The 27,000-nt window shown below is 58.3% G+C and overlaps 1 protein-coding gene across 12 annotated transcripts in view; it reads left to right on the forward strand.

The window, feature by feature from the left end:
• The window catches only part of ADGRB2 (adhesion G protein-coupled receptor B2), a 37,298-nt gene extending 12,534 nt beyond the window's left edge, over positions 1 to 24,764 (forward strand). For 3 of the 12 annotated variants that reach the window (XM_033227347.1, XM_033227348.1, XM_033227349.1), the window contains 29 exons: positions 6,809 to 6,892; positions 7,182 to 7,346; positions 8,534 to 8,698; positions 9,292 to 9,456; positions 9,538 to 9,705; positions 9,780 to 9,881; positions 10,027 to 10,133; positions 10,974 to 11,168; positions 11,337 to 11,405; positions 11,481 to 11,589; positions 11,881 to 12,208; positions 12,577 to 12,682; positions 12,884 to 12,927; positions 13,186 to 13,312; positions 13,795 to 13,898; positions 14,018 to 14,120; positions 14,809 to 14,959; positions 15,142 to 15,211; positions 15,638 to 15,704; positions 15,866 to 15,951; positions 16,250 to 16,348; positions 18,391 to 18,562; positions 18,922 to 19,017; positions 19,378 to 19,417; positions 20,114 to 20,733; positions 23,245 to 23,280; positions 23,596 to 23,694; positions 23,795 to 23,851; positions 24,276 to 24,764. In XM_033227347.1, the coding sequence (XP_033083238.1) occupies positions 6,809 to 6,892; positions 7,182 to 7,346; positions 8,534 to 8,698; positions 9,292 to 9,456; positions 9,538 to 9,705; positions 9,780 to 9,881; positions 10,027 to 10,133; positions 10,974 to 11,168; positions 11,337 to 11,405; positions 11,481 to 11,589; positions 11,881 to 12,208; positions 12,577 to 12,682; positions 12,884 to 12,927; positions 13,186 to 13,312; positions 13,795 to 13,898; positions 14,018 to 14,120; positions 14,809 to 14,959; positions 15,142 to 15,211; positions 15,638 to 15,704; positions 15,866 to 15,951; positions 16,250 to 16,348; positions 18,391 to 18,562; positions 18,922 to 19,017; positions 19,378 to 19,417; positions 20,114 to 20,733; positions 23,245 to 23,280; positions 23,596 to 23,694; positions 23,795 to 23,851; positions 24,276 to 24,461 (3,920 nt within the window). In that variant the 3' untranslated portion in view covers positions 24,462 to 24,764. The remainder of the gene's footprint in view (positions 1 to 6,808; positions 6,893 to 7,181; positions 7,347 to 8,533; positions 8,699 to 9,291; positions 9,457 to 9,537; positions 9,706 to 9,779; positions 9,882 to 10,026; positions 10,134 to 10,973; positions 11,169 to 11,336; positions 11,406 to 11,480; positions 11,590 to 11,880; positions 12,209 to 12,576; positions 12,683 to 12,883; positions 12,928 to 13,185; positions 13,313 to 13,794; positions 13,899 to 14,017; positions 14,121 to 14,808; positions 14,960 to 15,141; positions 15,212 to 15,637; positions 15,705 to 15,865; positions 15,952 to 16,249; positions 16,349 to 18,390; positions 18,563 to 18,921; positions 19,018 to 19,377; positions 19,418 to 20,113; positions 20,734 to 23,244; positions 23,281 to 23,595; positions 23,695 to 23,794; positions 23,852 to 24,275) is intronic. The other 9 variants (XM_033227351.1, XM_033227353.1, XM_033227356.1 and 6 more) reach the window with 9 other exon arrangements.
• Positions 24,765 to 27,000: the final 2,236 nt, after the last annotated feature.

Here is a 27,000-nt window from a genome sequence, read left to right on the forward strand (position 1 = left end):
GTGTTAAAGTCTGGGACTGCACAGGCTTTATTTCTCATGCAGTTGGAAGGATTAAAGTGACCATGTAATTTATCATCTAAACTATGGCACATCTGAGGTTATGAAGGGGAAGAGGTGGGTACCATTAATTACATCAGGACAACAGGCACAAACCAGACTATCCCATACAAACTGATGAAGAGACCTGGGAAAGCCTGATATCCTCAGTCTGGGATCCAGTGTTATTTAATGGCACATTTGTGAGCCACCCCAAGTCATCTTCCGCCCCATGCTTTGGGGAAGCTCTCAGGAGGAAGGGCTTTTGAGGTAGAGGAAACAGCCTGTGCAAGGGCGTGGAGGTGTGAACCATGCTGGGGGTAGGAGCTATAAAGAGACTGGATCTGCTGGATGGTAGCCCTAATGGAGGGAGACGGGGCCAGAACTTTGACTGCCATCCCAGGACACTGGGGCCTTATCCTCTTGGCCAAGGGCTTTATGGCAGCAAGAAACTGGGCGTCGTGGGGGAAGCAGGCTGAGTCAGACAGGATCCCTGCTCTCGAGGAGCTTCTGGCCACATGGGGGAGGTGGCAGGGACGCAGCTATCTCTGGTGGGAGGCTGAGTAGATAGGTCAGCAGCCTGGGGAGGAAGAATTTTATTGGAGGGGGGAGTCTGGCATTCTGGCTAGGTACATGATCTCATGGGGTGCCCAGTTTCATTGGACTGCAGGGGTGGAGCCTGTGCCTTTCAAAAGCCACCTCTTTCCCCCACTGCGCCCTGTGATTCTGATACACTGTGGGGTGCAAGAAGCACTGCTGGGGATGGGGTGCCATGGAGGGACATGACAGAGCATATGTCAGGGGGATCAGTCAGCTCCTGCTTAGGGCTCTGGGGCCAGCCTCAGGGAGGAAGCAGGGAGCCCCAGGAAGGGGCGATTGCTTTGTAAATCACAGCGCTCTCTCCCCGTGGAAGTGATGATTATTGTGGTTATTTTTCACACATTCATACCATAGTAGGCTGAGGGCACAGGACTGTGTGGAGTTGGGGGGGCGGGGTCTGTGAACCACAGCATAGCAGTTATCTGCAGTCCTGTGCAAGTGGCAAAGAGCCTGTGCTCACCCCGCCTGCTGGCACCAGGGGTGAGGCAAGAGGGTCCTCTGTATGGTTGGGGTGGAGGAACTCCCAGCAATATCTGGCCCATGTTCGCTGAATGCCTGTCTTCCTGGAAGCTAGGCCCTCTGGGCAAGAGAGTGGCATGGGAGACTGAGACCCCTCCTCAGAGACCACAGAAGGGATGAGCCCAGGATCCTCACAGCTATAGAAGAAGATGACCTGGGGACTAGGCCATAGAAAAGGGGACCAGCATATCCAAACCCCTGTATTGTCAGTCTAGGAAGGCTTCCTGGAGAAGGTGGCAACTGAATGTAGATGATTTTGGCAGATTGCAATAGGGGGAAGGGTATTTCAAGGGCAAGGAATAGTGTTAGCAGATGTGTGGAGGGAGGAAAGCATTTGTACATTCTAGGGATAATGAAAAGGGGTGACATCTCCTTTTCTTTTTCTTTTTTGTTCTTTTTCTTTCTTTCTTTCTTTTTCTGAGACAGGGCCCCCTCTGTCTTCCAGACTGGAGTGCAGTGACACAATCATGGCTTACTGCAGCCTCAAACTCATGGCCTCAAACAATCCTCCCACCTCAGCTTCCCAAGTAGCTGGGACTACAGGCACATGCCACCAAGCCCAGCTAATTTTTTTGTACTTCTTTGTAAAGATGAGGTTTCACCATGTTTCCAAGGGTGATCTTGAATTCCTGGGTTCAAACAATCCACTCTCCTTGGCCTCCCAAAGTGCTGAGACTGCAGGGGTGAGCCACCGCATTCAGCTGACATCTCCTTTTCATTGAGAGTGGATTGTGCTCCAGGCAGTCCATATCTCTGGTTTCACTGAATTCTCACAATGAACCTATGTGGTAGGAAGTGTCCTCCTTACCTTCAGTTGAAGAATCTGAAGTTCAGAGAGGTGAGGTGCCTTGCCCAAGGGTACACAGCAAGACAGTGGCAGAGCTGTCAATCAAACCCACATGTGTCTGGCTCCAGAATCTGTGCCCTTCCCACAGGTCCATACGGGTTTGCAGTGTGTTTGGCTGCCCAGTGGGGTGAGGGAAACAGGATTGGACAGGTCAGCAGGGGCCGGAGCATGCCAGGCTCAGAGTTTCACATTGGCTGTAGCAGTGGAGGAGCCACTGAAGATTTCGTCAGCTGGGAGTGGTGTGGTTGAGGCTGGGATCCTCAAGGCTCACTTTGGAGGTTACACAGAGGAGAATCAGGCTCACGTCAGGGGAAAGGGGAGCAGGTGTGCAAAGGAGCAATTAGACAGTAGCACGAAAACAGGATAAGAGGGGCGAGGACTAGGGGCTTAGATGGAGGTGGGGAGTGACTTGGGGTCCCATGCATTAGGGAAGGTGTCTCCAAGGAGGTCCAAGTTGAGTGGCATTTTGTTAGAGCCAGTGCAGTACAGTGGAAAAAGCACGGCCTCTGGAGTCAGGCAGGCCTGGGTTTGAATCCCGCCTCAGCCTCTCTCCAATGTGAGACCTTGGAGCCTTCTTTGTCTTTAGTAAAATGGGGGAAACTAGCGCTGATGAGGATGAAATGAGGTGATGCCGAGTGCATAGTGACTGGCATGTAGGAGTTGTGTAGTAAACGTTGCCTTGTTCAGAACAGAACAGGTGTGAGGTCATCAGGTGGTCGAGTGAGGAAGTGTGTCCCAGGCAGCACATCTGTGCCCACGACTGGCAATCTGATGGGAAAGCTGATAGATTGCAGGACTGCAGGCCTTGGGGCGCCTGGCCCATAAGCCCCTGAGCTCACTGGGTGGAACACTCAGGAGTTCTCGGGGTACTCACGTCCCTTCTGGGGGCCCCTCCTGTCCTCTTGGACCCTGCCTGGCTCAGCTTCCTCGTGGCTTGCCCTGTTCTCACCTCAGGGCTGGCTGGGGCCTGCGCACAGTGTGTGCTGCCTAAGTGTGTGTTTCAGTAAATGATACCTCTGCTCTTACCTGTCTTCTTCCCCCTCCAGGGAGAACCAGCCTTTCCCTGTGTGGGAATACATTGCTGGCCTCTCCTCTCCTCTGAGTGGGATGGGTGGGATTGGAGGGGCAGGCAGGCAGTGCAGGGCCTGGTTATGTGGCCCTGGGCTTATACCTTCCCCTCTCTGGCCCAGCTCAGGAGGCCAGAAAAGGGATCCAAAAGCTGAACCTCGGACATGTTCTGATTTTCAAATAGGGTGGATTCTGGAAACCACTGACCCCCACCTGCTCCCTGCTCGCCCTGCCCCTCCTGTTACATTGTGGGGCTGGCCAGCAGATGGTCAGTGAGCGGTTAGAAGAGGAGCAGGGACCACAGGAAGCGGTGTGAGTCCCCGACAAGCAGGTCAGGCTGGTCTCTCACGTGTCCACATTTGGTGGGCACTGGATGCCAGACTGGTAGATACCCCAGATGTGATGATGGGCAGGAAGCCCACACAGGAGCTGGATGGGAGGACTCTCAGCTGGATTTGCACCTCCAAAGTGTTTGTGAATTAAATAGGGGCCAGAAGCCCTGTCTTTGAGCCTGTCTTAGTGGTCCCTGGGATGCAGGCTGCCATATCAAATCTGAATGCTGTTGCTGTGGGAAGGAGCTCATACTTTGCATGGGGAGTCAGGATCACAAATGACCATTCCCCGTGAGCCCCATTGTGGGGAAACTGGGAACAATGTATTCATTGGTGCTTATTTCTTGGTATTTCGCTGGACTGAGTTGTGTGCTGGCATTCCCTAGGGGTCGAGGAGAGGACTCAGCCTTCCCTCTACGGGCTTATGGTAGAGATTGGGGCGTATTTCTGAGAGTCAGAAGATGGACCCATCTGTGATGAAAGGGCACATAGAAGAGCGGGTGGCCAACTCTGCCTCAGGAGTTGACAATATGGAAGTCTCCATAGATGAGAGGTCATTTGAGGTGGGTTTTGAAGGTCAAGTAGGAGTTTTCTAGGCAAAGAGGGTGGGGGAACAAGCAGGTAGAAGTTTGAGAGGAGAGGGTGGGGGAACAAGCAGGTAGAAGTTTAAGAGGAGATGGTGGGCCTCTTGGACATGCTGAATTTGATGGTCAGGAGAACTGCTCAGGAGGCAGGAGGATATCCAGGAGTGGAGAGGCAGGGCTGGGGGATGATGATTTGGAAGCATTGGTTCAGAGGGGGTTAATTAAGCCTGCAGGGAGTGCATGCAGTGAAAACAGGACAAAGCATGGACTCCTGATATGGGAAACAGCAGGAAAATAGACCACTCAAGGAGATGGGGACAGGGTAGCTAGAGAGGTGGGAAACCAGGAGAGTGCTTCAAGGCAGGACGAGTCAACAGGACCAAATGCTGCTGAGGGGTGAAGCAAGACCAGGTCTGCAAAGTGTCCACAGGATTTAGCAACACGAAGGGCGCTGATGACTTTATCAAGAGCACGTTCAGCAGAGAGATGTGGGCAGAAGCCAGACTGCAGTGGATTAACAGGGGAGGTGACATTTGAGCCAGGAAGTGGTGTGTCAGGTGAAAAACCAGAGTGCCGGCTGCGGACCAGTCACTGATGGTGGAGGGAAGCAGAGGGTCAGAGGAGGGCCTGTCCAAGGAGGGAGGAGGCCTGGATCCGTTCCTGGGCTGCCGCAAGGGGAGAATGCTGACGGGTGCTGACGAGAGGGGATAATGGGTGGAGCCCTCCTGAAGGCAGGAGGAGGGGGATGCAGGCCCAGGCCACAGAGCTGGCCTTTGTGGGGAGAAGGGCTGCAGGGAAGTTGGTAGTTGGAGAGGCTGGGCAAGAAGTTGGGGGCTCCTGATGTCGAGGTCATCGCTGAGAGAGTGGGCAGAGATGGGCTTGAGGAGAGAGGACAAGGTGCAGTATGGCCACAGTGGGGAATGAGGAGGGAATGGAGCCAAGAAGGGCCACTGAGAAGCCCCGGGTGCCCAGCGGATGTGGAGCCCCTGAAGCTGTCACGGTGCCAGTTGGCAGAGCCATAGATTTCTTCAGCAGCCTGGGGGTGGGCGTGGAGAGGGTAGCTTGTCACAAGGCTCCAGGGCTGGGGACGGCTGAGCGGGCATGACGGAAGGGCTGGGGGAGGGGATCGAGGAGCTGGCACGCCTGGCCCTGCCACCTCCTCTGTGGTCCCAAGAGAGGCAGAGGCCAAGTGGAACTGCAGATGCTATTCAGAGGGAGTAGGCTTGGGTAGCACATGAGGGGCTGGAAGGGGTGGAGGCTGTGAAGAGAAGGGAGATGATAAAAATAAACGAGAGCAACTGTCTTCTGAGTACTTGCCGTGTGCCAAGCAGGGTGCTGAGGGTTTCAGGGCCCTCCTGGCAGGGGGTCCTCACTTGAGTCCTGGGGGCGGAGTATAATGAATGTTGTTCTCCAGAGGATAAAGCAGGGTCAGAGAGGTGAAGAGACCTGCCTGAGGCCACGCAGCTGGTCAGTGTCAACACCCCATTTGGGATCCAGGGTTAACTCACTCCAAAGCTCTTCTGGGAGTCCAGGTTTCAGAGATGGAGAAATTTCAGGGACCGTGTGGATCAGGCCCTGGGGCTGGTGACTGATGTGGAGGGAAAGGCCCCAGAGTGGATGAGACCAGAGGCTGAGCTGGATGGCAGCTGGATGCCGAGCCCCCAGGCAGCAGGTTTGCTCAGGCTGGCAGCTCCTCACGCTTGGTGAGAAAGAGCTTCCTCTCAGCTGCAGTGCCTGGGCTGGGCAGCAGGGGGCAGGAAGAGGCAGCCCTGGTGGCTCTCTTCACACTCAGAGCGCCTGTCACGTGCTGCCGGCTTTTAGAATTAGGAAGGAGCCTGGAGGTGGGGGAGAGGAGCACCTAATAGTCTGGGGACAGCATGGGGTGAGCCCATCCTCAAAGGCTCTTCTAGTCCCACCTGCTCATGCAGAGGCTGCTGGGCCTTTCCCTTCTGTACCCATGTCTGCCCCTCCCTGACACCCCATTGTGAGAGAGGGCCCTGATGAGCTCAAGTCTGTGCAGGAGGGCCAGGCTTTGGAGAATGGAAGCTACCAGGGCTAGTAGTGCTTCCAAGGCCTAGACCAGACACATAAATCAGGGCAGCTGAGAGCCTGGTGAGGCCAGGGTGAAGGTAGCCTAGCCTCCTCAAGCACCTGCTGCTCTCCTGGCCTCAGGGCCAGCAGGAGAAAGGTCCGTTAAATGTGGGCACCTGCCCTAGGCCCCTTGGGTCTCATGGGGTGGCATTCTGACCTGTGCCTCCAGGTCATAGTCCAGTGCTGCTTGAGGAGCATGAACTATATCTCAGAGATAGGCTCGGGGCCAGGGTTGCAGCAGCTCAGCTTGGATGTTTCTTCAGTCTCTAGAAGTCAGTCCAGTGGAGGAGCAAATGCAGCTGTGTGCTCTTGGACAAGGCACTTCCCCTTTCTAGCCCTCAGTTTCCTCATCTGTAAACAGAGATGATGGTTCTTCTTTCCAGTGAGAGGACTAAAGGAGAGGGGTATGGGCCGCACTTGGCACAGAAGCGTTCCCAGAGCTCTTTCATGTGGGCGCCGTGCCCCTTAAATCTCCCCCACATCTGGCTGAGGCAAGAGGTGGAAAAGATGACTGTGAGGCCAGGGGCTAGTCCTGTGTAGCCTTCTGAACCTAAGTTTCCTTGTCTGAAGCAGTAGTGGTGGGGCAGAGGGCAGGATGTGATCCTGAGAGAGCATCATGCAGTTGGTTCCAGGCCCTCAGGCGGAGGGCAAGCAAGGCTGCCTTCACTGTGCCACTGTGGCAGGACCTAGCTGGCCTTTGCTGAGCCCCTGCCACCACCTCCGTGTTCCAGGTGAGGAGCCGGAAGAGGAACCGAAAGTGAAAACCCAGTGGCCGAGGTCTGCAGATGAGCCTGGGCTATACATGGCGCAGACAGGTAACTCGGGCCCGCCTCCCTTCCTCTGCGGTGGGGGCCCGACTGTGTGCGTCTGGTGGCATGTGTGCTTGGTGTGTGCCTGTCTGTCTCTGTCCTGGAGTTCAGTCGCATCTGTGCCACATGAAGCTTGTGGGAAGGGCTGGGTGGCCTCCTGAAGAGCCTGTTACTTGGGGTCAGCGTAGAAGGATCCCTCTGATGCCTGCCCCCACCTTACTGCCGCTCCCCCATCCCTATGAGACTGAGTGCTTGGGAGGTGCCCCCTGCCGCCGACGCTGTCCCTCTCTCGTAGGCGACCCGGCGGCTGAGGAGTGGTCCCCGTGGAGCGTGTGTTCCCTGACGTGTGGGCAGGGTCTGCAGGTGCGGACCCGCTCCTGCGTGTCCTCCCCCTATGGGACCCTGTGCAGCGGGCCCCTGCGGGAGACCCGGCCCTGCAACAATTCAGCCACCTGCCCAGGTAGGCCCATCCTCCTCCCCACCCCATCTGCCTGCAGGGTTAGGTCCTGCCTGGGACTTGGGCAGATTAATTTCCAAAATGGTTGGTTGCCTCCTCCTTTCATTCAACAAATGTGGCTGCTCCCCACACCATGCCCAACTGTGCACCATGCCAGCCTGGCGCAGGGCACTGGGGACACAGATGGATCAGACCAGGGCCCATGCTACTGGGTCCGGTTCTGGGCACATCATTCCCCTAATGCCTGCATCCTGGTAACCAAGGCTCGTGTTTTTACCGACTCCGCTCTTGGCCATATCAGTAGCTTGTGCACTTTCCCACCTCCCTGCATTTGCTGATTCTTGTCCTATCCTTCCTCCCCCACCTTGGCTATTCAAATTCAGCCTGTCCTTCAAGATCTAAGACAAATGCCACTTCCCTGACCTTCCCCTCCCTCCTTTGGGCTCCCCCTCTCCAGGGAGCCTCCCCCAAGCCTCCCTCAGTTGAGTGTGTAGTTGTTAAGGAAATGCATGTGCTTGCTTGAGACAGTAAGGGCAGGGCAGCCTCAGCCAGTCCTGTTCCTTGCTCCCTGAGGGGGTGAAGTGGGGCCTAGGCCATGCCAGTGGTATTGTGGATTTAGAGCAGGGCCTACCTGGGAAGGGCTCTTGGTACCTGGGGGTGTGGCAGGAGTTTGCAAAGGCCTGGGGCAAAGCTGTGTTCCAGAGTGTGAGCTCGGTGTGTCGGTGTCTGTGTAGAGGTTCATGTTTATTTGTGTGTCTATGCGCTTGGGGCTGGGAAGGGCACTTCTCTTGCCCCCGGACTGCTGTGTTGTATTCAGGCTCTGGGTCTAGGGGTGGGGTGGGGAGGGGTGGAATGGCGTGGATCCTGGGTCCTTTCCTGAATTTTCCTGTGCCCTCAGGAGAGGAGGACCCCTGGTTCTCCTCCTCTGTTGGTCCTGGCCTCCTTGCCCAGGCATCCACAGGGGCTGTCCTATGTGAATTAGGACCAGAAGCCTGGGTCTTGCACATCCCTTGGAAGGGTCGCGCCTTGGTGGGGCCCTGGGAGATCCCCCTGTCAACAGAACCCGGGGCAGAGCCAATGAGGAGCAGCCGCAGAGCTGCGGAGCTCCTGATTGGTGGGCGGATGGGCAGGCTGTGGTGGTGGGCGGGGCCATGGTGCCGCCCAGCCACCGGCCACGTGCTTCCTTGCAGTGCACGGCGTGTGGGAGGAGTGGGGGTCCTGGAGCCTGTGCTCCCGCAGCTGCGGGCGGGGGTCCCGGAGCCGGATGCGGACCTGCGTGCCCCCCCAGCACGGCGGCAAGGCCTGCGAGGGTCCCGAGCTGCAGACTAAGCTCTGCAGTATGGCTGCCTGCCCGGGTCAGTAGCGCCCGTGGGCTTCCATGAGGGCGCTGCCCAGCCCGGTGGGGGGTTGGGAGACCTGGGGAGGCAATCAGGTCCAGTGACCTGCCCCTGGGGGCCCCATAAACTTTGACCAAGCATGGGGAGACTGGAGAAGTATGCCTGCCTGTGTGCGAGGTGACCCCCTAGCCCTGACTTGAGTTAGTATCCTGTGACTCCATCAAAAGGGGACCACTCTTTCTCCAAGTCCTGGGCTGCCCTTGCATTTTGGTGCATGACTGTGAGAGGACACAAAGTTCGGCTGAAGTGCTGACAAAGATCAGAAGACACCCCTGCAGCCCCTTCCCTTAGCCAGAAGTGAGTTGTGCCTGGTGCTAAGAGGAGAGGTGCCCTGTATTTCTGGAACTGGTGGCAGATAGGCAGCATGAGGCCCAGGCACTACCTGCTCACTCCAGCCTCCCTCATAACCCCCTCCCCTCCCCACTCCAGTGGGTCTGGCCTGGCTCAAATCTGAATGCCTAGCAGGCTCTGGGTCTCCCTCTGGTGCTCCACACCACCAGCCCTCACACAATCCTGCTCAGCAGCCACCCTGCTTGTGTCTCCCCATGCAGTGGAAGGCCAGTGGCTAGAATGGGGTCCCTGGGGCCCATGCTCCACGTCCTGTGCCAATGGGACCCAGCAGCGCAGCCGGAAATGCAGTGTGGCGGGCCCAGCCTGGGCCACATGCACGGGTGCCCTCACTGACACCCGGGAGTGCAGCAACCTCGAGTGCCCGGGTGAGTGCTTGACACGGGTGGCAGGTGGCAGCTCTGGCCATGGGGGCACTTGGGCCCACTCATGCCTCCCCTCTCCCACAGCCACTGATAGCAAGTGGGGGCCATGGAATGCATGGAGCCTGTGCTCTAAGACGTGTGACACAGGCTGGCAGCGCCGCTTCCGCATGTGCCAGGCCACAGGCACGCAGGGTTACCCCTGCGAGGGCACCGGAGAGGAGGTGAAGCCTTGTAGTGAGAAGAGGTGTCCAGGTACTGCCCTAATGACCCTGGGGGCTGGGGGCCCCATGTACGGGCCCAGCTGAGCCTTACTCTTATACCCACAGCCTTCCACGAGATGTGCAGGGATGAGTACGTGATGCTGATGACGTGGAAGAAGGCAGCTGCTGGTGAGATCATCTACAACAAGTGCCCCCCGAACGCCTCAGGTAAGGAGCAGGTGGCTTTCCCCGCCACTACCACCCCTGCCATTCTCATTGCCCCCCTTCTGCACCCCCAGCCTCTCTGAGGTGTGGAGGAGTGTGGGTGAGAGCTCAGTCCCCATGCCCAGACCTCTGTCCTATTGCCCTGCAGGGTCTGCCAGCCGCCGCTGTCTCCTCAGTGCCCAAGGCGTGGCGTACTGGGGGCTGCCCAGCTTTGCTCGCTGCATCTCCCATGAGTACCGCTACCTGTATCTGTCAGTGAGTGCGCCCTGCTGGGCTGGGGCACCGCAGAATCTGTCTCAGACTCTGCTAAGGGGTGGAGGGAGCGTGATTCTCACTCATTCCCACGTGCCTTGGCATATTCTGTGCCCACTTCTGCCTGGCTGTGCCTCTCCTTGTCTGGCAAACTCCTACTCATACCTCAAGGCCTGACTCTCAAGTGTCTTCTTTTATCCCTGGTGCCTACCTCTGCACTCCTGCAGAATGAGCTCCTCAGTCATTAGGTGCTCATCCAAGTATCTGTGTGTGCTGCTAGACTGGGGCCTCCTGGAAGGCAGGGGAAACGTTGAATTTAGTTTTGTGTCCCCAGTGCCCAGCCCAGGGCCAGTCATGGGGTAAGAGCAGTGTCAGCAAATATGTGTACACGTTTGACTGTAACTGGGTATTAATTGTGTGAATGCATTTAGAGCTTGTGTTGAGAGAGAGTGAGAGAGAGAAAGAGAAAGAGACTGTGTGTGTGTGTGCGTGTGTGTGCGCGCGCGCACGCGCCCGCACACTCATTACACATGACCCCTTTGGGATGGGGAGGTACCCTGTTCCCATACTGTGCTTGTATCTTTCATATGTACATCTGAACACCTTTTTTTCTCTAGGTGTTTCTATTTCAGTCTTTTTTAAAGTACCCTTTGGGATTCTCTCTGTCTTTATGAGTCTCTTTCTCGGATTCTGTCTCCCCTGTGCGCCCCTTTGAGCCTCTTTGACCCTTTCCCCGTTTCTCTCCCTGTGGATGCAAGCAGTGGGTGGACTGGAGTGGGATGGGCCAGGGTCTGGTTCCAGCTCCTGACACTTCAGTGACTGTGGCCCCCTCATCACCTACAGCTTAGGGAGCACCTGGCCAAGGGGCAGCGCATGCTGGCGGGCGAGGGCATGTCACAGGTGGTGCGCAGCCTGCAGGAGCTACTGGCCCGGCGCACCTACTATAGTGGGGACCTGCTCTTCTCTGTGGACATTCTGAGGAATGTCACTGACACCTTTAAGAGGGCCACCTACGTGCCCTCGGCTGATGATGTGCAGGTACCGCCTAGGAGGAAGGAGGGTGGAGGGTGGAGAAGGCCCAGACTGAAGGGGGAGGCCAGGTACCTAGGCAGAGTCTGCTGCAGAGGCGGCAAGTTCGGCTGTAGTGGGGGAAGCCCCCTGTTCCCTGGGGCTAGGACCCCCTGCCACTCATTGCTCTCTCCCCAGCGCTTCTTCCAGGTGGTGAGCTTCATGGTGGATGCGGAAAACAAGGAGAAGTGGGACGATGCTCAGCAGGTGCGGGGCACAGCTGCCAGCTTCTCCTCCTGTGACCCACCCTGCCTTGGACCCTTACATACTCTCTGTCCCCAGGTGTCCCCTGGCTCTGTGCACCTGCTCCGTGTCGTGGAGGACTTCATTCACCTGGTGGGCGATGCTCTCAAGGCCTTCCAGAGCTCTCTGATTGTCACGGACAATCTAGGTAGGAGGAGGCAGGCCGGGGAGGGGGTCCTGAATGTGCCAGAACTCAGGAGGTTCCGTCTTTCCTCTACCTAACCCCGTATTTGTGTCTTTCTCTCCACATTCCACCCTCTCCTTCTCTGTGTGGTCTGTTTCTCTGTATACGTCTCTCTGTCTCTGTGTTTGTACCAACTTCCGTGTCCTCATCTACCTTTCCTGGTACGTATTTCCCTTACATCTATCTCTTCCCCTGGTCTGCCACCCTTTGCCTCTGCCCCTCTGTCTGTCTCTGCCCACCCTTCTGCCACTGCAGTGATCAGCATTCAGCGAGAGCCCGTCTCAGCTGTGTCCAGCGACATCACGTTCCCCATGCGGGGCCGCCGGGGCATGAAGGACTGGGTGCGGCACTCAGAGGACCGCCTCTTCCTGCCCAAGGAGGTGCTCAGCCTCTCCTCCCCAGGGAAGCCAGCCACATCTGGGGCAGCAGGCAGCCCTGGCAGGGGGAGGGGCCCAGGAACGGTGCCCCCTGGCCCGGGCCACTCCCACCAGCGCCTCCTCCCAGCAGACCCCGATGAGTCCTCCTACTTTGTGATTGGTGCTGTGCTCTACCGCACCCTTGGCCTCATCTTGCCGCCCCCCAGGTGAGTCCTGGGGATGGGTGGATGGGGCTGCTGAGGGTCCAGGAAGGCCCAGGTAAGGGAAGGAGGACTGAGCCAGTGCTGGCTGCAGAGATCCACGGCAGCCTCCTCCACCTTCAGGAACCCCTTGCCTGGCTCTGGATACATGCTTCTCAAATATATCCATGCTGCTCCCAGAGGCTGGGCTGCCACCCATGGGGTGATGGACAGAGCTGTAGACCTCACCCGAGGTCCTGGACCCCACTGAGCTAGGCCTTCCCCTAGGTCTTGGCTCCCTGGAAACCTCTGCCCCCCCATCCAAAGCGGCTTCAGGTTTTCTGACGGGGGCTGGCACCTGCTGGCAGGAGCTGACTTCAGTACCTGTCCCCCAGGCCCCCACTGGCCGTCACATCACGGGTGATGACAGTGACTGTGCGCCCCCCTACCCAGCCTCCAGCCGAGCCCCTCATCACTGTGGAGCTCTCCTACATCATCAATGTGAGTGGAGATCCATGCAGAAACCCTGGGTGCACCCCAACCTGGGCGGCCAGAGGCCTGTCTGGTGGGAAGCACTCTATCCCTGATGGTGGGCTGAACGTTGGACCTGTGTGGGAGGTGCTGTGGCCCCCATGGCATGGGCAGTGGTGGGGTGTGGTGAACTTCCCTCTTTAGACTGCACTCATGTCTTCTGCTCCCTAGGGCACCACGGATCCCCATTGCGCCAGCTGGGACTACTCCAGAGCGTGAGTTGGGTGGCTCCTCTGGGTGAGGAAGGGAGCAGCCCTAGGGCCTCTTGTCAGAAAGGGGTCTCCTCCTCCTGGCAAGAGGGATTTTTGGTGCCATCCTAGCCTAAGGTGTCAAGAACATATCCTGGGACTCCCTGCTGTTGCCTCGTGGATGTGGCCTTACTGTGGATTTAATCTGTCCTTGGGCAGTGGCCAGGACTGGGGGCAGGGCCATGTAGCTGGCCTGGGGCTCACTGAATCTCTCCCCTACCCAAGAGATGCCAGCTCAGGAGACTGGGACACTGAAAATTGCCAGACCCTGGAGACCCAGGCAGCTCTCACCCGCTGCCAGTGCCAGCACCTGTCCACCTTTGCTGTGCTGGCCCAGCCGCCCAAGGACCTGGTGAGTGGAACAGAGGTGCCTGGGCTGGACAAGGGAGGAGGCCCTGGGCTTCCAGCAGCCATCAGTGATGGTGTTGGCAGGCACCTGGGTGATCCTGAATGTGCATCTGCAGGTGCACTTGTGGGATTGCACTTGGATGTCTGTGCCCCTGGGATTGTGCTGACAGCAATGATATTTGCCTGGGGGTATGCAGCAGTGGCCAGTTGTGTGTGTGTGTGTGTGTGTGCACATGTGTGTGTCTGGTTGTGTGTGGAAGAGTGCAGGTGACTGAGCGTAAATATGTGTCCACGTGGATACCTGGGTCTGTTCTGTGCATGCATGAGTACAACATCTAGAAGGTGTTGCCCTTCTGCCTATGGGTATGCCAGTCTGTGGTAGATGAAGGAACGGGGCACCCCTGCAGCTCCCCTCTCCCAGCAACCCATCTGACCGTCTACCCATCTGACTGTCTGCCCATCTGACCGTCTGCCCATCTTCTCCAGACCCTGGAGCTGGCGGGCTCCCCCTCGGTCCCCCTGGTGATCGGCTGTGCGGTGTCGTGCATGGCACTGCTCACCCTGCTCGCCATCTATGCCGCCTTTTGGAGGTAGGTCTAACACCTGGCTCTGGTGGCTGGCGAGGGGGGAGGGGCGTGGGAGGTGGCCAGCCACACCAGGTTGGGTAGGGCAGCCAGCGCCTCTGTCTCTGCCTGCTGTGCCCTGGCAGGTTCATAAAATCTGAGCGCTCCATCATCTTGCTGAACTTCTGCCTCTCCATCTTGGCATCCAACATCCTGATCCTTGTGGGCCAGTCCCGGGTGCTGAGCAAGGCAGGTGCAGGCTTCCAGGGCTACCAGGGTGTGAGCGGGGTGGAGGGGTGAGGGTGGAGAGCTCAGTGTGTGTGTTTGCTTGTATGTCCATCAGTGGTGGCGTGTGCATGCCCCATGATGAGATGAGAGTGTGTATGAAATAGTGTGTGAGACCGTATGTGAAGACGTTGGAGAGGGGGTGTGTACTCAAGTGAGGAACGTCTGTGAACATCAGCAAATGTGTGTATGAGCTGAGCGCTGGGTGTGTTTTGGTCAGGTGGTATTGGGCCTCCTTCTGTCTGTGAGCATGTGGGAGCCTGAGTGAGGCCTCCTTTGCCACCTACCTGTGGATGACCTGTGCAGACCGTTCCCTATGCCCCCTTGGCCTTCTCTGCACAGCACCAGGCATGGGGCCTGCCTGGCTGTGATGTGGCGGGTGCTTATGTCTGTCCCCCTCCCTGCCAGCCCCGTCTGTGCGTGGGCGGCCTGCCCACCCGCCTCCCTAGATGCCGAGTGCTGTGTGTGTGTCACCAGGCCCGTGTCGTGCTGTGTGTGGGTGCAGGAAGGTGGGGGAGCCAGGCAGGGCTCTGTGGGGGGCGGGGCTCAGGTGGGCGGCCGTGGCAGCGCCCAGCAGCGGGCGTGGGAAGCCCGGCGCCTCCTGCCCTGGCGGCTGCTCAGGGCCACTCCCTCCCATTCCCTCTCCCTGCAGGGCGTGTGCACCATGACGGCTGCCTTCCTGCACTTCTTCTTTCTCTCCTCCTTTTGCTGGGTGCTTACCGAGGCCTGGCAGTCCTACCTGGCTGTCATTGGGCGGATGCGCACCCGCCTCGTTCGCAAGCGCTTCCTCTGCCTGGGCTGGGGTGAGCAGGGCCAGTGCTGGACTCTGCTGCTGGGCCTTGGTGGGCAGGGGCAGCAAGAGAGGTTCAGCTTTGGCCCTGGCCCAGCTCTCTGGGCACAGGGGTCAGCTGGGCTGGGAGTCTGGGAGAACAAGGGGTCCCTGAAGACCAGCAGCCACCTCACTCTGGCGCCCCCACTCCCCCAGGTCTGCCTGCCCTGGTGGTGGCCGTGTCTGTTGGCTTTACCCGAACCAAAGGATACGGTACATCCAGCTAGTACGTGGGCCTCCCGTGGCGGGTGGTAGGGTTAGTGGATCTGTTAGGGAACTGGACTGGGAGGCCAGCTGAAATCCTGGCCCATGCCTGTTGTGGGTCTTTGGGCAAGTTCCTCCCCATTTCTGAGCCTCAGTTTCCCTGACTGAGGGAATGTGCTGGGACTGGGTAATCCCTAAGGGACTGTTTAGCTCAGGAGTCTGCCTTGTGTCATCCCCATGGGAGCACTGGGGGATGAGCCTAATGTTCTGGACCTTTGTTGGAGGGGAAACCAAGGCTCAGCAGGAGCCAGTGGATCACTCTCACTGTCTGGGGCTCAGACTGCACTGGTGATGCCGGCGTGGCAGCCTGGGAGGACTGAGGGATGGTGTTTGAGGGTGGGGAGGGAGGCTGCCGGGTGTCTGACACCCTTCTTCTCCCCCACCCCAGCTGCTGGCTCTCCCTGGAGGGCGGCCTGCTCTACGCCTTTGTGGGCCCTGCAGCCGTCATTGTCCTGGTACGTGCCCGTTCAGCATCCTGGAAGGGGCGTGGCCCCAGAGGGTCATCCTGTTTCTCCCTCTACCTCCTCCCTGCACTCCAGCTCCCACGTGGGAATTTCCCTGCCAGGAGGGCACCTGGTGATCCTGTCTCCCCCACTCCACTCCACTGGGCCCCCAGGTGAACATGCTCATCGGAATCATCGTCTTCAACAAGCTCATGGCACGTGATGGCATCTCCGACAAATCCAAGAAGCAGAGGGCCGGGTAAGGGGAGGGCCTCTGAGACTTGGCCTTTCTGGAAATGGTGCAGGGAGGGAGGGACATGGGTGCTCTTGGAGACTCAGGGCTCGATGATGCGACCGGGGCTCCCCAACCTTGGTGCATCAAGGTTGCAGGCAAGGTGGGCACCCGGAGTGCTCAGCCGCAGCCCCTCACCCACCCTAACCCAGCTCTCTCTCTCTCGTCTGCCCTCCCCTCCCACCCCACTCGGGGCTCACTCTGCCCCATCTCCCGGCTTCCCATGTGTTTCCCCTCCTTCTCCCATGTCTGTGCCGCCCCCGAGGTCGGAGCGGTGCCCCTGGGCCAGCCTGCTCCTCCCCTGCTCAGCGTGTGGAGCGGTCCCCAGCCCCCTGCTCAGCTCAGCCTCGGCCAGGAACGCCATGTTAGTCGTGCCCCCTGGGGGGCGGTGGGGGTGGGTGGGGCAAAGGAATTGGGGGGGGCAGTGCCCATGGTGGGGGGAGGAGGAGGGATATCAGCCCAGTGCCCTGGAAAGCTTGCCCTTTCCTGCCAGCCGCCACACACTCTCAAGGGCTCGGCAAGAGGTGGCCAAGGCGATGAGGAGTGGATGTCTGTGCTTCCCACAGGTGCCCGGTTCCTTCGCCCACCCTTGGATCCCGCCCCTGCCCTCACTCCCAGCTAATGTTCCATCCTGCACAGCCCCACACTCCCAACCTACAGAGACTCAGACAATCTTAAGCCTTAGAATTTTTGAGCTATAGAACCTTAGAATTAGAATGATAGAATCTTAGAATAAGACAATCAGAAGCTAAGAATGTTAGAATGAGTGAATCATTGAGTCTTATCATCTGTCATAGAATCTGAGACTTAGCATTTCAGAGGCATTGAATCTCACCCTCAATTGGAGACAGAGAATCATGGAGGTAGAGAATTATTTCACTGAGACCCCCGCCCTAGCATCTGAGAATCTTAAAATCCCAGCTATGCGAGGGTAAAACGAATCCACAGAGACCGTAGGCCCAGCCTCCCACCCAGGGCCTGAAATCCATCCGAGCCTCCCTGCTTAGTGAGGTCCAGCTTTATCTTGCACACCTGCAGGGTCAGGGAGCTCAGAGCCTCTGGAGGCGGCTGGCACCGTCACTGCGAAGCTCCCTCTGTCTTGGGCTGCCGTCTGCCTCCCTCACCCTGTCTGCACTAGCTGTTTCAATGCTTGGGCTTTGGAGTCGGTCAAGCTGTGTTTGTATCCCAACTGTGCTTCTCCCTGCCCAGCTGGGCACACTCCAGTTTCCTCATCTATAAATTGGGATAATAATCCCATGCCTGTTAATTGGAGTTATTTTGATCACGATTTCAAGTAATATATGTAAAGTGTTCGGTGTAGGGCCTGGTAGAGAATTGGTGGTTAATCAGCGTAGCTCTTATTACTGTGATTAGACCCTCTCTTGGTCTTGGCTCCACCTCCAGGGGCTTCAGAGCCCATTGTGCCCGCCCCCTGCCAGGCTGAACAGCCCTGGACTGCTCTTCCTAGGGCAGGTCTTGGCCCCCTGCCCATCTCTCTGCCTTGGCCTCCCCCGGCTGTCTCTGTGGAATGGTGCCACCCTCTGCCTTGCCCAGAGCTGTGCCTGACTCTCCCACTGGGGGTGTTTGCAAAGGAGAGTGGGCTGAGTGTGGCACCTGGCCCGGGAGGGTATGGTGGCCCCGCTGTCCCTCGTGTGCTGTAGCAGGTTGGGGAGGGGTGGGAATGGCTCGGATGCCAGGCCCCATCTGCTTTTTTCTGCCCTCCCCTGGCAGGGAGGCCCCAACCCCAGCTTTCAGCCCCAGCTCTGATCCTTCTGCCCGAGGCTCTGAGCAGTCCCTGGGAGCCTGGCACCTTCTCTGTGTGTGGGGGGAGTTCTGCTTCACTGGTCCTGGTCCCCGGTCTTCTCCCTGAGGATTCGTGCTCTGGATGTCCCCGGCGTGCTCTGCCTCTTTAATCTTTCTGTCTGGGTGTCTCTGTCGCATACGTTCTCTCACTGGTTATTGTCTCTTTGTCCCTCTTCCAGTCCCCCTCCCTAGCCTACCCAGTTAGGCTCTGGGGATGCCATCCAGGCCCTTTGCATTTTAAAAAAGCTTCTCGGGTGATTCTGTGCAAGTTGGGGCTGAAACAGCATCTGCCTCTGTCTACCTCCTCTTCTCTCTCCCCATCCCTTTCTACTGTCTGTGGCTCAGTCCCACTGTGTCTGTGTGTCCCTCCCCACCTTCCTGGTCCCTGCTCTGACCCTGTAGTTCGCTGCTTTCAGTCTCTGTTCTGTTTCTCTGGCTCCGGCTCCTCAGCCCCTCTCTGCCTGGGGACATTACTGAGGCCCTGGGGTTTGGGGCCCTCCCAGTCTTGGGCAGCTGAAGGGCTCCAGATGAGTGGAGGCCTAGGCTCAAGCCATCCTGTCCCGTGGAGTATCACTCTGATCGGCTCTGCCACTGTCCCCTCAGGGCCTCACTCTGGAGCTCCTGCGTGGTGCTGCCCCTGCTGGCGCTCACCTGGATGTCTGCCGTCCTGGCTATGACAGACCGCCGTTCCGTCCTCTTCCAGGCCCTCTTTGCTGTCTTCAACTCTGCGCAGGGCTTTGTCATCACTGCTGTGCACTGCTTCCTGCGCCGAGAGGTGGGGCTGGGCCTCTTCCGCCCCTGTGTACCCACCACACCTGCCAGGCCCCTGGCTTCTCCCCACTGTGCAGACCGGGAGGGTCAAGGCCCTGACCAGGGTGCTCCAGGCCCCATCTGGGCAGCCCTTAGTGTGGAAGCTGATAGCCCAGGGTACCCACAACTGTCCCCTATGCTTATCCTTGGCCTCCTGGGTCTCCTTCTCCCCTTGCACCCCACCCAGGTGTCGTCACCTTCCCCAAGGCTGGATGTGTTGCCTGCCTTCCACACTTGCCTGGGCATCTGGGGTGGGAAGCACAGCCAGCTGTGGTCGGGGGCCCTGCAGTGGCCTCAGGCCCAGCAGGCACCCTCTGTCCCCAGGTCCAGGATGTGGTGAAGTGCCAGATGGGGGTGTGCCGGGCTGATGAGAGCGAAGACTCCCCTGACTCATGTAAGAATGGGCAGCTGCAGATCCTGGTGAGTTAGGGGCCTGGGCAGGGCCTGGGCAGATTCTGGGCACCCCCCACCCCAGTCTTCCTGCCCTAGACCATTTACCTTCCCCATCCATGGCAGAGTTGGGATAGGGATTGGGTTTGATTCAGGCTCAGCCACTAACACATGGGTGGCATTGGGAAATCCTTCCCCCATTCAGTTTTCCCAGCCATCAGGTGGGGCTGGGGTAGACCATGCCTGGGCTCTGCTGGGCTGTGGGCTGGGCCATGGGCAACCCTCAGGCAGGCAGACTGGGCAAAGCTGGCTGGGGAGAGCCTGAGCCTCCTCCCACCCTGTTACATTAATCCTCCCTCTGCCCACCTGCCCCTCCCTTTCCGCCTATAGTCAGACTTTGAAAAGGATGTGGATCTGGCTTGTCAAACAGGTGAGTGTGCCGTGACAGAGCTGAGAATGGCCCTGGGGTTGGAGAAGAAGGGGAGGCCCCGAGCCCCATCATGGGAGGCCCTGATGGAGTTCTGGCTACTGGAGTCCAGCTTCAAAGTTAGACAACCCTGAGTTGGATGCAAGGCTGTGAATGTCCCTTTCTGTATGACCCTGGGCAAACAACCTGCCTCTCTAAGCCTCAGTTAACACACCTGTAAAGGAGAGAATACTGTCGTCCCAGGGCAGGTTGGAGGCTCAGGGGCATGCATGAATCACGGAACATCGAGTCCTTAGCAGGACCCCGGTACAGAGTGTTACCTTATTATACCATTTCCAGATTCTTACCAGAATCTCTTTCCATTTCTGTCTCCTGGGGAACTGCTGCACAGGGAGGTGGGAAGACAAAGCCCTTTGACAGCCCTGGGACTATGGGGTCAAAGTCGGGACCTGCACCAGGACATTGGGAGCTGGGCCTTGCCTTTGTGTCTTGCCCTGTCTCACTGTGGGGACTTTGGGGCCATTGTCTTCTTAACCCCTCTTGTATGTGAGAGATTACCAACCACCCAGCCATCTCTCCAGGACCCAGTTTCCTTTCCTGTCCAAGCGCAGAGGCTTGGTACCTCCCCAGCCTGGGCAAGGACATCTAGAGGTTCCTTCTCCTCAGGACTCACCCCCTCCCTCCCACTCCTGCCCCCAGTTCTGTTCAAGGAGGTCAACACTTGCAACCCGTCCACCATCACGGGCACACTATCCCGCCTGTCCCTGGATGAGGATGAGGAGCCCAAGTCCTGCCTCGTGGGCCCTGAGGGGAGCCTCAGCTTCTCACCACTGCCTGGGAATATCCTGGTGCCCATGGCAGCCTCACCAGGGCTGGGGGAGCCTCCGCCCCCGCAGGAGGCCAACCCTGTGTACATGTGTGGGGAGGGCGGCCTGCGGCAGCTGGACCTCACATGGCTGCGGCCCACTGAGCCGGGCTCTGAGGGGGACTACATGGTGCTGCCTCGGCGGACTTTGAGCCTGCAGCCTGGCGGTGGGGGTGGAGGCGGTGAGGATGCCCCCAGGGCTCGGCCGGAGGGGACCCCCCGGCGGGCTGCCAAGACAGTGGCCCACACTGAAGGCTACCCCAGCTTCCTGTCCGTGGACCACTCGGGCCTGGGGCTGGGCCCTGCCTATGGGTCTCTCCAGAATCCCTATGGAATGACCTTCCAACCTCCACCACCGACACCCAGCGCCCGCCAAGTGCCCGAGCCAGGGGAGCGCAGCCGGACCATGCCTCGCACCGTGCCTGGCTCTACCATGAAGATGGGCTCCCTGGAGGTAAGGGGCTGTAGGGAATGGGGTGTGTGTCTGAGACTCTGTGTCAGAGACTGTGTGTCAATCACAAGCTGCAGCCAGGAAGGGACAGCCTCAACCTCCCCAGAGCAGCCTCTTGTAAAAGTCACTGGGGGTGGGTCCACTGAGCATTTCTCCCTCTGTTTCTGCTCATGGCAGCTCTATGGGGCCTGTGAATCCCTCAGACACGCTGGGACTTCATGCACTGGAAGTGCGCTTCTCGACTCGCTCGTACTTGCTTTAAGGCCTACTTTAGGGTGACTGATTGGGACGAGTCCTCATTTCAGGAGACTGTGGCTCAGGCAACGTGCTATGCTGTTGGGGAAGCCACGTCATAGGGTGTGAGCCTGGGCTTCTGCGTCACGCAGGTCTGAGTTCCAGTCTGGACTCTGTGATTGGCAGTGAGATCAGTGAGCCTTAGTTTTCTTGTGTGCAAAGCGGGGATAATGTAGCAGTCTCTTCGTAGAGTAGTTTTGAGGATTGAGTGATGCAAAGCATTTATCTTCATGTGGAGCAAGTAGAAAGTGCTAGATAATTGGGGATTGCTGTTGTTAGCACCCCTGAAATCAGCTGCAGGCGCCGCCCACAGGCCTGTGATAACTGACCATCTCTTCCTGGGAAAAGCAAACCCCTCTGGGTCCCTGCCTGTGTGTGTTCTGTGAATGCTCCACCTTCCCGCTGGCCTCCTCAGGTCTGCTCCCTGCAGAGGATCCCTGGGAACAGACAGTAGTGGCCTGCTGTGGAACTCTAGAACATTCTACAACTTTATTGGAGTCATGAATTGGGCGTGGTTAAGGAAAGAGGCAGGAGTCATGGCTTAGCCACAACTGACTGTTCCTGCTCGGCCTCAGAAACCCACTCCCCATCCTCCACACAATGAAAATTAAGTTAGTAGCTAGGGGGCTCGCAAATTTAGTTTTTCTCACCAAATGTTTCTGGAACATTTGGTGCCTGCTCCTGCCACAGATGGCAAAAACAGGAAGGCGTAACAAAGACAAAACGCAACACCAGCGTCGGAGAAGGGCGCGCTTGGCGTCATGGCGGGTTTTGTTCTGTGGACACCTGCCTGCTGGCCACTGATGAGGGCGGACGTCAGGCTCCTTGTGTGGGAGGCAGCAGTAAATGCAGCAGCACTTTGAGGGGTCAAGGATGACATCCAGAATTCTGGCGTGGGCAGCTGTGATGCGCGGAGGAGCAGATTTGGGCAGGGAATTACAAGTGTATTCCATTGGTGTGAACTGCACGTGCAGTGCGTGTGGGGCATCAGACAGGGAGAGGTGCCCTGTTGCCCCCAGAAAGAGAGATGCGGCCAGGATGAGGAGGATACACGTGTGTGTGGTAAAGGCAAGATAAGGTGCCAGGGCAGAGCGTGAGTGCCTAGTATTAGAGAAGCCAGGGTGGGCAGCGGGGAGAAAGCAGGTAGGGAGAGGAGAGGAAAACCAGGAGAGTGGGTGCCATGGGCCCATGGTGGTCAGCATGCCCACAGGCCTGGGAGATCCAGATGGTGGTCCTAGTACCACCTTCGAAGGCCTGGGAGCAATTCCCTTCGCCTCCCTGGGTCTCAGTTTCCCCATCTGTAACCTGGGAAAGTTGGCCTTGGCTTCATGGGTCTTCCTGTGCCAACATTTTAAGACTCTCAGGACTCTTTCTTTTTTTTTTTTGAGACGGAGTCTGGCTCTGTCGCCCAGGCTGGAATGCAGTGGCCGGATCTCAGCTCACTGCAAGCTGCGCCTCCCGGGCTTACGCCATTCTCCTGCCTCAGCCTCCCGAGTAGCTGGGACTACAGGCGCCCGCCACCTCGCCCAGCTAGTTTTTTGTATTTTTTAGTAGAGACGGGGTTTCACCATGTTAGCCAGAACGGTTTCGATCTCCTGACCTCGTGATCCGCCCGTCTCGGCCTCCCAAAGTGCTGGGATTACAGGCTTGAGCCACCGCGCCCGGCCAGGACTCTTTCTTGAGTAGCACTGGGTGCGGTACAGCTTACTGGGGCCTTGAAAGTGGTCTGGGGCAAGGAGAGCCAGGAGAGGCATGAGGGAGCAGAGAGGCCAGGGAGGCAGTGCCTGGTTTGGCAGGAAAAGGGGCAGTGTGAGGTCAAAGGAGGGTTTCTGAAAGCTTGAATCCCTGTGTTTGCAGGACAAGTGGAAGATTCCAAGGGGAGGGGTAGCTATGGCTGGCAGAGAGAATGGGGCAAGATGGGGAAGGATACAGGGTGGGCTGTAGGGCACAGAGAATGAGCATCGGCTCTGATTCCATGTGGGCATCGCGGCCTGTCATGTTGGAAGTTCGCACCATGCCATTTGACCCGTGTATGTGTGTCTGTGTATGTCCAGTGAGGCCTGAAAAGCTGCCCCATGAGGGTCCCCAACTTCTGGGCCTGGGCTGGGGGAAAGTTGCAGCGGGCAGACCCCTGGGGTGCCAGGCTTCCTGTCTCTAAAGCCCCTGCATGTGGTAAAAAGCTTTCTTCTCCTCCACTGCCTCCTTGTTGCTCCTTCCCAGCGAAAGAAATTACGGTATTCAGACCTGGACTTTGAGGTAAGGGCCGTGTGTGTGCTGGGTGGTGGGACATCTGGCTGCGGTGTCTGTCCCTGGAGGGCCCACTCCTAAAAGTAGTCCAAGCTCTGTTGCAGAGCCTGACCCCAGGAGCCCAAGCCTGTGGGTTCTGTGGGATCTTCCCATGATTCCCTCCCTGCCCAAGCCCATAGCACCGATGTGAAAAGAACCAGGGCCTGTCCCAGAGGGGCTGGCAGCAGGGAGGGATGTGGAGGGCCCGGGGTGCTGAGTGCCCTGGGTAGGGGGGATCATGGTTCTGCCTCAGGGAGCAACCCTCTGATGCCCTATGGCCCCTAGAAGGTGATGCACACCCGGAAACGGCATTCAGAACTCTACCACGAGCTCAACCAGAAGTTCCACACTTTTGACCGCTACCGCAGCCAGTCCACGGCTAAGGTGAGGGCTCCTCCCGTGGCTGCCCCTGCCCCGAAGCTCAGGGCCTGACCTGGTGCAGCAGCCCCTGGGGTTGGAGCCTGACCGGTGGCCCCCGTTGCAGAGGGAGAAGCGGTGGAGTGTGTCCTCGGGTGGGGCGGCCGAGCGGAGCGTGTGCACCGTGAGTCCTCCCGGGCTGGGTGGGGTGAGGTGGGCCTGAGGGACCCGTGCCCTCCCTGCCCTCCTGCCCCTCCCAGGCAACCCCAGCCTGTCTCACCAAGGGCCTCCCCCATGGCATGGGCAACAGTCTGGGGCCGTCTGGGGGTGGGGAAGGTGCCGCAGATGGCGAACAGGGGTGGAGGTCCTCCAGGATTGGGAGGGAGAGCGGTCAGCAGGAGACATGTCCCGGGGGCCACTGAGAACAGGCAGGGGTCAGGAGCCCCACCCTGGAACCAGGCAGGTCTGTATTTGAACTCTGCTTTGACACCTGATTGCTCCATAATTTTGGGCATTACCGGCCCTCTCTGGGCCGCCTCAGTTTGTTCTTCTGTACAATGGGTGAGGATATTGGACCATCTCCACGGCCCCTCCCGCTCCCTCCACAGGATAAGCCCAGCCCCGGGGAGCGCCCCAGCTTGTCCCAACATCGGCGCCATCAGAGCTGGAGCACCTTCAAATCCATGACACTGGGCTCACTGCCCCCCAAGCCCCGAGAACGGCTGACTCTGCACCGGACAGCAGCCTGGGAGCCCACAGAACCACCGGATGGTGACTTCCAGACAGAGGTGTGAGTGCCACGCTGGACTGCCCACTGCATATAAATATATATATCTCTCTATTTTCACACTCCACTTTGGAACTACCCAGGAGCCAGCGCCCTCTCCCCTCTCCCGAGGGCTGGGCAGGGAGGCGCCATGGACTCAGCCAGGCTTGGGGAGCCAGACACGGCTTGGCCTGGGGGCCCAGGGCCCTTCCTTGTTTCTCAGAGGCCCCTCAGCCACTGGAACCCCATCTTCAGCCCAGCCTGTCCGTCCCTGTCCCGGGCTGGGGAGGGGGGAGGGGAACTTTGTTGGGAATAAACTTCACTCTGTGGATTTTGCTGCTGAGCTGTTTGCTTCCCTCAGGTAAAGGCCCAGCTCTGGGACCCTGATTTTGTTCCTGTCTCCTGGGTTGAACTCACTTGATCTCATCAGATTATGTGATGGGGTTGGGCCAGCCCTGCCTGGGAGGGGGCGGCCTAGGCTCTGACCCCATCTTTGTCCCTGACTCTCTGGGTGACTCATCCTTTCCCCGATCTGAGTTGGGGAAAGCAAATTGGGAGTGTGGGAGGGGACCTCTTATGGCTGGCCTTCCCTGGTGGCTGTGATGGCCATGGCTGCCATTCACTGGGGCACAGAGGCCAGACTGCCTGGGCTAGAGCCAAGACAGAGCTTAGTGACCTCGGTTCCACATCTGTGAAGTGGGGATGGTAACAATGCCCACCTCACAGGGTTGTTACGGGGATGGAACAAATTCCTATGTATAACGTGCTCAGCAAATACCCGGGACAGGATAAGCTCTTGAAGGATTAGCTGTTACCACATGGCACTAGTCTCATGCAGTGCTCTAAGCTAGGAGCTTCACACACGTCCCCTGGCCCCTCACAACAACCCTGTTGTTGGCCCATTTTGTGGATAGGAAAATGAGGCCAGAGATGGGAAGTGCCCTGCTCAAGGCCACAGTCAGAGGCAGAGCTGGGACTTCAAACCCATGCTTGGTGGAGGTGGGGCTTCAGCTCAGCTTCCTGGAACTTGACCATGGCTGCAGGGGGGCCGCAGGCGCTGGGTTGTGGTGGAGCTGCAGGTGTTGGGCCGGGCCAGGCCAGGGCTAGGGTGGGGTGGGGTGCGGGAGCCAGGCTGGCTTGGTGCCGGGGGCAGGAGGCTTGTGCTGAGTTGCATTCGTTACATGCCTGAGTGAGCAGATCCTTGCTCAGTTCTCAGGCCCCCGGAAAGAGGGGGCACAGGATGACATGGGGAAACGTCTTCTCGAGTCAGGCAGCAGCTGGAGCAGAGGCACAGTTAACAGGGTCAAAGGTCCTTGCTCGCCTGGTCATTTAGCAACATGGGCGCCTCTGGGCCCCTTCCCACGGACTCAGAGACACAGACACAGGTCCCTGGAGAGCTGAGGGAGGGCTAGGTGCTGCGGCAGCCTGGGTGGGAGTGACAGAAGTGACTGGCTGCTGGGGTAGGGGGTATTCCAGATAATGGCCTGCCCAGGGGGGCTGGAGGAGGGGTGGAGGCCTCTTCAGAGTTTTGCAGGCCTTGATGGCACAGGCTTGCTCTCGGTCTCATTCCAATCCTGCCTGCTGTGAGACCTGGTCAGAGGAGCTGTGCAGGCAGAGTCCACTCAGGACTGTGCTCCTAGACCCTCGGAGCTCCTGCGAGTCATTCCTCTGCCTCCCTCCCTTCGGGCAGCCCCAGCACTTAAGTGTACACAGAGCTCACTCAAGCATTTGATTCTTCATTTGATTCTTCAAGGTAGGTATTGTGACTGCCCCATTTTGGAGATGAGTAAATCGAGGCTCAGAGAGGGGACATGACTTTCCCAAGCTCCCACAGCTTGTGACTGGGACTTGTGGCTGGGAGTGGCAGAATCTGATACCAGCCAGCTTAGGCACCTGGGGGCTTTGTTCACGCAGGAGCATGCTGTGGCAAGGACAGCAGTGGGCAAGTGCGGCTGGCCTTGGTGATAGGACCTGGGATCAGGAGTGCCACCGCATGTTTCATCCTCTCCTGACGTTCTCTCGAATGTGTGTCAGCTTCATTCCTTAAAGCCTCTTCCCCCAGGGCCCACCAGACTTCCTCCTCCCAGCTCCATCACTCAGCATTGCCCCTAGAGGGGAAGGAACTTACTCTCTTGAATCCCAATTAGAAAACCCTCAAGGAAGGAAGAGCTCTGGCTGGCCCCAGGCAGGAGGCTGGGGCACTGTGATTGGCAGTCCCATCAGGAACCATGGGGGAGAGGGAGACGGGGGAGAAAGGGGGGTCCTGTTCGTAGAAGGGGGTTTGCACAAACAAAGCCCCCATCCCGGACCGTATACCAGCAGACCCTGCTCCACATCCTGGGCCGTTCCTTCCTCTGACCATCACCTAAAGGCCCTCTTACTGCCTTGTCCTGTGCTCTCACCTCCCTCCTTCCTGGTCTTGGGCTCCGCTGGTCACCACCTCTGGGGCCCTCTGGGGCTGAGGTGCGATGTGCACGTCCCTGCCCTCCTGTCCGTTCTTGCTTTGCATCTAGTTGAAGAGGAAGTTTAGTATTTACCTTGTTGATTCTGCTCAAACACAAACCACA

This window comes from Trachypithecus francoisi, unplaced genomic scaffold, assembly GCF_009764315.1.
Source record: "Trachypithecus francoisi isolate TF-2019V2 unplaced genomic scaffold, Tfra_2.0 Lachesis_group12, whole genome shotgun sequence".
NCBI classification, from domain to species: Eukaryota; Metazoa; Chordata; class Mammalia; order Primates; family Cercopithecidae; genus Trachypithecus; species Trachypithecus francoisi.